At 34.9% G+C, this 9,254-nt stretch overlaps 1 protein-coding gene across 2 annotated transcripts in view; it reads right to left on the bottom strand.

Annotated features, from left to right (window-relative positions):
- The window catches only part of DCDC1 (doublecortin domain containing 1), a 277,601-nt gene that overhangs the window by 48,815 nt on the left and 219,532 nt on the right, over nt 1-9,254 (bottom strand). The window contains exon 17 of one of the 2 annotated variants that reach the window (XM_023532053.1): nt 3,610-3,670. In XM_023532053.1, the coding sequence (XP_023387821.1) occupies nt 3,610-3,670 (61 nt within the window). Of the gene's footprint in view, nt 1-3,609; nt 3,671-9,254 lie in introns of those variants that run through there. The other variant, XM_023532054.1, reaches the window with a different exon arrangement.

The following is a 9,254-nucleotide window of genomic DNA, read 5'->3' as shown; positions in this document are numbered from 1 at the left end:
AATTTTGGGAGAGAAAAAAAGAAAATACACTTAAACCTTGGTCCTGCTCCTCCATGTCTGTTGGCAGAAAGGATGATACTTATATAAAACAAAATTACGTTCTTGAGTTATGCGAGTCAGCTCTGTTCAGATATGCCTCAGAATGAAGCCCTCGTGTGCAGGTACAGGCTAGAGCTGGAAGAGTATTTTGGTACTGTCTCAAAATTCTACTTTTTATTTTTACCAAGATGTACAAGCTTTAGTCTTTCTGTGATTGCCAGCATACCAACCTAGAGCCTCAGGAATATAGTGGAGTCAGAAATAGGATAAAAGGAAAGCTGGAGTGAATCTCCGAATGAAGTTAGAAAAATGAAAATTTTAAAATGCTTTGACATTTGATGGTTATGTCAAATTCCCTGCATAAGAGCAGAGGTAAATGTGTATAGTCCAAGTCAAATTAGCGAATGGGGGTGGGATTTTAGCCAGTGTGCCAATAAATAACTACTCAAGGAAATGCTATTATATTAATTTTAATATTTAAATTGCATCAAACTCTCTAAGTTTCTAAAATGGAGCACACTGTCATGGAATAACAGCTGAAATATTTACTTCTAGAACACTAGAGAAATAAAGGTACTAAGTTTATCAGTCGAGGTCAAATAAAAAGATAGAAACCACATAGTAATTTGAACAGGAAAAGTTTAATACAAAAAATTAGTAAAAGAGGATTAGAGTGATAGGAAATTAGCTAATAAGAATTAAAGAGAACACTAAAGAATGTATGAATTGAAAGAGGGAGCAGCCAGTACCACTAGGCCTGAGATAGAATGCCCAAGGAGGAAGCATGCCCCAAGGCTGAGATCCGGACCCCATCGAAGAGGGCACAGTCATCTCACAGGTATTGAAGAAGTCTCTGAGGCAGTGCACCCGTGAGAGTCACAGTAAACCTGCCTTTGGAGCCTGAGAAAGCCATCTACAGGGAAGTGCCTAGTTGGTAACACTCCACTAAAAAGCCACCCACGAGAAATGTGCTCAAGGAAACCATTCACAAGAAGATGTCTCACTGGCTGTACTGTGCTGTGAAGCTGCCCAAAGCAGGTGCCAGGCAATGAATGGTAGATCTGGAAAAGAGGTTAACATATTGTTAACTGGCACACTATGTGTTATAGGTTGAATTATGTCCCCCCAAAAGGTCTATCGAAGTCCTAACCTCTGGTACATGTGAATGCAACCTTATTTGGAAATAAAGTCTCTGTAGATATAAAATCAAATTAATATTAGATCAGTAGGGTAGGCCCTAATCCAAGATGACTAGAGTGCTTATTAGAAGAGGGAAATTTGGACACAGACACACACACAGAGAGTGCCAGGTAAAGACTCAGACACAGAGAAAGACAGCCGTGTGAAGATGGAAGCAGAGATTAGAGTCACACTGCCACAAATCAAGGAAGGCCCGGACTACCAGAGGACGGAAGAGGAAAGGAAGGATCCTTCAAATGGAGCACTGCATTGCCAACACCTGGATTTCAGACTCCTAACCTCCAGAACAGTGAGAGAATAAATTTCTGTTGTTTTGAGGCACTCAGTTTATACTTTGTTACAACAGCTCTAAAAAATTAATACCCCATGTATGTACAGTTTCATTCATCTAAGTAACGTAGCAGTTCTGAAATCATGACGGTAGAATTCTGAGGCAAACACTGACAGATACCATGTGATTAATCTAATTTTTGCATTTCTTAAGTACCAATGGTTGATTAACATTTCATTTAGACTTGAAATCATAGAACAGGAAGGAAATCTTGAGAATTCGAGGCCAATATCCTCAATTTACTAAAGCCATTTCTTATATAAGCATAATACGCATTCAGAAGAGTACATAAATCATAAATGCAACCATGCAATCCATTTCGCATAGTGAATGCCTGTTTAACTAACCATCCAGGTCAAAAAAAAGAGCACCTCACGATACACTTGCAGTGCGCCTCATGCCACCTTTCAGTCACCGACCTCCTTCAACTATATCCACTCTCCTGACTTCTAACACAATAGATTTGTGGTTTTGTCTGGCATTAAAGTTTAAGTAACTGCAATCATATAGTGTGTATTCTCCTGCATCTGCTTTCTTTTGTTCACCATTATATTTGTGATATTCGTATACATTGTTATGGTAATTGTAGTTTGTCCATTGGCTGTTGCTATACTCCAAGGTCAAAAAACTATGGCCCGTGAGCCAAATCTGACCAACCACGGTTTCTGAGAAAAAAGTCTTATTGAAACACAGCCACACCATTCATTTACACATTGTCTGTGGCTGCTTTTATGCCACAAAGGCAGGGCTGAGACACTGGAATAGCAACTGTATAGCTCACAAAGCCCCGAATATTTAGTATTTGGCCCTTTATAGAAGTTATCCAACTCTGCTATATTCCATGGAATATATATACCACAATTTATTTATCCATTCTACTGCTGATAAGCATATGAGTTATCCTCCACTGAGGCTACTGCAATTAGTGCTTACTATGAACATTTTAGTAAATATCTTTTTCTTAAGATATCCAAGTACTTCTGTTTAGCATTAAACGAGAAAGGGAATTGCTGGACCGCAGAGACATGCTCAACTTTAGTAGATATCGCCAGCTCTCCAAAGTGCCAATTTCCTCATTTTAATGAATAAGAAAACCGATATGGATATTGAAAAGATATCTGTATTCCCATGTTTGTTGCTGCATTATTTAAAACAGCCAAGATACAGAAACAATCTATGTACCTAAGGGTTCAGCAATGGGTGAATGGATAAAGAAGACGTGGTATACATTTTATTTATATTTATATATACACACACAACAGAATTTTATTCAGCCATGAGAAAGAAGGCCTGCCACTTTTAACAGCATGGAAATACCTTGAAGGCATTATGCTATGTGAGATAAGTCAGACAGAGAAAGACAAATACTACATAATATCACTTATACGTGGAATCTAAAAAAACTAAACTCATTGAAACAGAGAATAGTGGTTACCAGGGAGGTAGGGCAATTGTGGAGATGTTAAGGATACAAATTTGCAACTAGTAGATAAATGAGTTCTAGAGATCTAATGCACAGCACAGTGATTATAATCAACAATACATCAACAATAATGTATTATAAACTTCAAAGTTGTTAAGAGAGTAGACCTTAATCTTACTACAAAAAAAGGAATAATCATTACGTGCTAGAGGTATTATCTAATGCTATGGTGGTAATCATATTGCAATATATACATGTAACAAATCAATACATTGTATACTTTAAACTTATACAATATTATATGTTAACTATATCTCAAGGAAAAAAAATAAATTTAAAATAAAAAAAAAAAGAAAGAAAACTGATGCCCCAAAATGCTGGATTGTTTCATAGCAATATATTAGAGAAAATTATTTTTGGCTTTGGAGAACTTGTGTTTTAGTCAAACAAAACCTCAAAGGAAAGTATTAAGTTAAATTCTAAACTTCTGGGCACAGAGTAAAATCATTTATGCAGAAAAAGCATTTCTTACTCTCAACAATAGACAGTGTATTTTATACAAATCTAGAAACAGAAAAACTCAGGAATAAAAGCTGTGGCTTTATGAAGTCCTTACTTTAGAATAAATGCAGCCGTCAGTTCCAAACACCCACTTCTGAGAATCATCTTCTTTATGTCTGTAATGAAAATGTAATTTAGAGATTGACAACTTTCTTCCACACTGAAACGTTTTGTAGGTTTCAAATAAAAGCAATATTTTCCATATCGCCTGGCAGGAGGATTCTACCATCACTGCTACCTCAGGAGCCAAAGCCTTCCCTGAGACAACCAATTTCTTTGATGTCCAAAGTACTGTCGGGGAGTGTGTGATGGTGGCGGGGCGGGGGGATGTGTGTGGGTGTGGGTGCGGGGGAAGTGGATGGGTGTATTACCAACGGTAATGGTGATTAAGAATTTGAAAATAAATATTATAGAAATTTAATATAGAATTTAATATAGAAATATTATAGAAATTTGAAAATAAATATTATAGAAAATAGATCTTTGAGAAATTTCTGTCTCAAAGATCCTAGTGAGACAGAAAGAAAGGGGTTTAATTGAGTATAAGGATTAAGAAAATGGGTTGCAAAATGATACCATGGAAAATTAGAAACCTCGGGTACCTGTTTCTGAAAAGACGAAAAAATTTTATTAAGAAATATCAAAATTTCTGAGCTAAGTCTGAGTAAGAAAGGAAAAACTAAAATGTGATGAAGTTAATCATGCCTAAATTAACTACTCATCTATTCATTAATATTTAGAACCTTACAAAAGTAAGAGAAATGAATTAAATTAAGTGTGATGGGATGTTAAACAAGACTTTTCCTACTGCCTCTGAGTTTTGACAGAAACATCAATGGTTGAGAATCAGAGGTGTCAGGTAATGCTCTATTCTAAAGTAAGGTGCTCTCTGATCCAGAAAGAACATATAAAGGCAGCAGCCCAAAACTGGTTCTGTGAGCATTAGCCTCTCATCCACGTCCAGTTTACAGAAGAAAATGTGAAGAATTCTTAGCCATGTTGAAACGAGTGCTTGATAATAACGAATGTCTCTAGGCCCCTTTCCTCAGATTTTGATTCTGAAGGTCTGGACTTCTAAGAAATCTACATTATTAGGTATTATAAGTGATTTCAATGATAAAAACTCTGGAGAGTTTGGATGTGTAGAACTATGGACCCAAATTTGGGAAGCACTGCTAGAGTGATGAGAGCAGGTGGGGGAAGAAAAGCATTGTAAAAGGAGAACTGATTTGGTGATTGAATAAATAGGGTGGAGGTTAGAGAGAGTAGGCAGTTAATTCTCAGATGTCAAATTTGGATTTAAAAAAAGGGAAACACTATTAAAAGAAAGTGAAATTAGAACGGAGGAGAGGGGAGCAGATATGTGAGAAAAGATGAAGAGTTCTAATACTTATGTAAGATTTTTTTTAAAAACATCATTTAAGTTATGACTAATACCTAAGCAAAGAATCCCATTCTCAGGCTTTAGATAAATATAATTGTTGCTCAATTTCAGCACTGGGTAGAGTGAGAGAGATATTGGTGGGGAGTCGTGGCAGTCTTTCTAGAGATCTTTTTATATTGTAATTAATAAAAGAAAAAAAGAAAGTTTTATAAAAAATTTTTGTCTTAAGGTCCAGAACTAAAATTTAGAATTATAATAATGCTTTGAAATACTCCATTTATCAGAAGGAAGACATCCCATGGCCACAGTTCAGTTTGGAGAAAATTTCACAGGCTGATGTTCATCATTTCCAAGTTGACTGAAAGGAGGACCTTCACTGTGCTTCACAATGACAAATCTATTTTCCTAGACAGCTTCAAATGGCTCTGGTGTCTTCTGATGCTACCGGACCAAAAGTAGAATCCATAGAAAAAGGGGGAAAGAGATTTCTCCTCCATGATATTCTTAACACAGCAAGAGTAGAGATAAAAGCTTCATCCATCAATTCACATACTGTAAAATTACACATGGGCAATTTTCTTTTTGATGTCGACATTTTCAATGGTGTTATCTATATGTTTGAATATTACTTAAAAGTCCAATGCCCAGCAAACAATTCCTTCTATACTGTGTACTCACTTGAGTCTGTCACTCTGTTTTAATCTCTTAGCCTCCCCTAAACTTTTAGACTTGACCAAGAAAATAATTTTCAGTCTCTCTGACAACCTGGTAATGTGCTGTCTGTTTACTTGTCTATCTTTCCATTTCTGCATTTAGCATTACACAGATACACTTGTTAATTGTATTTAATGATGTCCTTAAACCAGTGTTTGTTTAACCTAGTCTAAATTAATGTTGGCTCACTCCATTTCCAGCAAGACGTAAGTGGCAAAAAAAAAAAAAAAGTAGATGCAAAAAACCATAACAGTAAATATTACCAGACAGGTAGTAGAAATGAATAAAGCAGCCAAGAGCTAGTGTGAGAACTGCTACTGAGAATGGTGGAGAATAGAGCCAACTGGAGGTACATGTTCCATCTAAAGGGAGAATCCGTCCCACATGACTGGTGTCATGAGAGAATGAAAGTTCAGTGCTGCCCATTCTTCTGATATTTTTCAAGAAAAAAACCCCAAAAACCAGAAATATATATTTTTGTGTGTGTGAAATCTCCCTATTTCTATAGGCTCACAACTAATTTTAAAAATTTAATAATGTGAAGGCCAAACAAAATCTATATGTTTCCAGTATTTAGTCTAATTTAACCTCTGTATATGGGTGTGTGTGTGTGTGTGTGTGTGTGTGTGTGTGTGTGTGTGTGTGTGACTTTAATTAGATTATAAAAGACTGGATCCTACATATTCACATTCTTTAAAAATGAAGCAAAATCAAGATTAAATGGTAGCCTAAAAAAAGAATTTTGTCTCAATTGGTTTGTCCTTAAGACTTCCAAAATATCTTTTGCAAAGTACAAATTAGTAGTTGATAGATGGTCACGGGGATGGGGAGCACGGCATAGTGAATGCAGTTAGTATTAATGTAATGGCTAGGTGGAGAGCCAGAGGAGAGACAGAGAAATTAGGGAGATCATTTCATAAACTATATAAATGTCTAACCAATGTACTGTACACCTGAAACTAATAAAATAAAAATTTTTTAAAAAGTACCTTTGATTTTGGAGTTTATGATTTTTATAATTATTCTATAATTTTCAAATCACTTGGTAATGACATTGTTGTCTTGCTTTTCATCCACTCATAGTCAGATCACAGAAAAAATATTAAAAAGACAAATATGTGCAAGTGCTTGCTATATTGAATAAGAATAAGATGAGTGACACCAAATGAGACATAAATGAACTAATGAGGCATGATATGTTTACAATATTATTTTGCAAGTTGTCAGGTTGCTGCTTTAAGTGCTAGTTCTATTACTTTTAGCATATAAAAGGCTATATCTTGATTCATAGCATTGTTAAAATTACATTATACTACTTAGGAGAAGAGAAAAAATGTTTGTCTCCAGAAGTTGCTGTCATATGAGGATATTTATTACTATTTACAATGAGATAGGGATATTTAAAAAAAAAAGTTATACAGGCACTTCAGTTGCTTGGAAAAGATAAATATATTTGAAAGTATATACCCAGAGGTTAGGTAAGTTCTAAAAGTCTTGGTCCTTACTGCTTTCTGAAAAACAAAATGTAGCTTTGCATTTAATGAGAATCTTCAGTTTTCTAGATTTTCTGCTATTACTCCTGAATCTTGCAGTAGATTTTGTTTCCCAAATAAGGGCAAGTTTCATCAATATAAAGGCAAATGATCCTCATTTGCATAGGGATCCTCCCTTTCTCCTCCCCATCTCTCCCTCTCCCTCTTATTTTCTAAAGTAAACCACATCCTTTCTTGTAAACAAAGATTTTTCAAGTAAAACCACATTTTTATTTTTTAAATTATCATCTCTTTCCTTGCCCAAGCTTTAGTTTCTATAGGCAACAAGGACATAGAGTTTGTGGCTTCAGTCCCACCCAATTCAATTCTGTGACAATCCTGGCCAGGGTAGGAAGTAAACTTCAGTGAGCTAAGACCACATCGACACTAGTTTAGTATCCATTTGGCCCCAGGGAGAGCCCTGGGCATGAAGAGCATATTCATCAAGCGATATATAAAACCTTTCCAAACACGTGCCATTTTGACCTGGCCTGTTGACCAAGTCTCTCACTGAGAGTGGCCTTCCCTCACCATTCCCCTCTAAGGTAACTATTTAGTCATTCTTTACCCATCGTTCTTATTTTTTGTTTGTTTTATTTTCTTAGTTTGTTTTTTATACCTTTTAAAAACAGCTTTATTGAGAAATAATTGACATACAACATTATAAAATACTATACAATTGACAGGCATATATTTAAAGTATAAAATTTGATAAGTTTTGAAACGTATATTCCTGCTAAAGCATCACAACAATCAAGATAATGAACATATCCATATCCATTACACTCAGAAAATTACACCCAAAGTTTCTTTGTACCCCTTTGCAATCCTTCCTTTTTATCCCACCTTTCTAAACCCTGATCTGCTTTCTAGATTAGTTAGCATTTTTTAAAGTCATATAAATGGAATCAAAGAATATATGCTCTTTTTGGTTTTGCAACTTTCCCTAAATATAAGTACTTTAAGATTTATCCACATTGTTGCATGCATGTATCAAGAGTTTATTCCTTTTATTTCTGAGTAATATTTTATCTAGAGATATTATATTTACCTATTCACCTATGGATGGGCATTTGGGTTGTTTCCAGGTTTTACTTTGGTCTTTAGAAATAAAGTTGCTATGAATATTTGCGTTCAAGTCTTTGTAAGGACATATGCTTTCATTTCTCTTGAGTAAATTTCTAGGAGTGTAATGGCTAGGAAATAAGGTAGATACATGCTTATATTTTAGAAAAGTAACAACCGTTTTCCAAAGGGACTGAACCATTTTATATTTCTACCAACTACACGTGAGAGTTCCACTTGCTGCACATCCTCATCAACATTTGGGCATGGTCAGTCTTAAACATTAGCCATTCTACTACATACGCAGTGGTACTTCATTAGGGGTTTATTTTGCATCCCCTTAACGATTAATGATGTTGAGCATCTTTTCATATGCCAACTGCATACTTTCCTGTCAAAGTATCTTTTCAAATAATTTATCTGCCATGTTTTCTTGAGTTGTATGTGTGAATTTTGTAAACATATGTTATTTACAAATATTTTCTCCTTGTGTGTAGCTTGTCTTATCTTTCTCTTGGCAATGTCTTTCAAAGAGCAGAGTTTCTTAATTTTAATTAAGTTCAATTGGTCAATTTATATTTTTGTGAATCATGTCTAAGAAAGTTTTACTTAATACAAGATCATAAATATTTTCTCCTGTTTTCACTTAAAATATTTAAAGTTTTAGGTTTTATATTTAGGTCTATGAATCATTTTGAGTTAATTACTCTTTATGGTATGAGGTATAAATCAAAGTTCTTTTTTTGCACATGAATATCCAATCATTCCATCACCATTTGTTTTAAAAAAAAAAATGCTTTCTCCACTGAATTTTCCTTGCACTTTTGTTAAAAATCAATTCACCACGTATGTATAGGTCTATTTCTAGATGCTCTATTCTGTTCCATTGATCTAATTGTCTACTTCAGTGCCAAGAGCATGCCATTCTGATCACTGCGGTTTTATAATAAGTCTTTTCAGGTAAAATAGGCCTTCTGGCCTTGTTCTTTTTCAAAATTGTTTTGA

This window comes from Pteropus vampyrus, unplaced genomic scaffold, assembly GCF_000151845.1.
Source record: "Pteropus vampyrus isolate Shadow unplaced genomic scaffold, Pvam_2.0 Scaffold76, whole genome shotgun sequence".
In the NCBI taxonomy this organism is placed as follows: Eukaryota; Metazoa; Chordata; class Mammalia; order Chiroptera; family Pteropodidae; genus Pteropus; species Pteropus vampyrus.
Note: the sequence above shows the minus strand (reverse complement) of the source record. Positions and strands in the feature narration are given on the sequence as shown.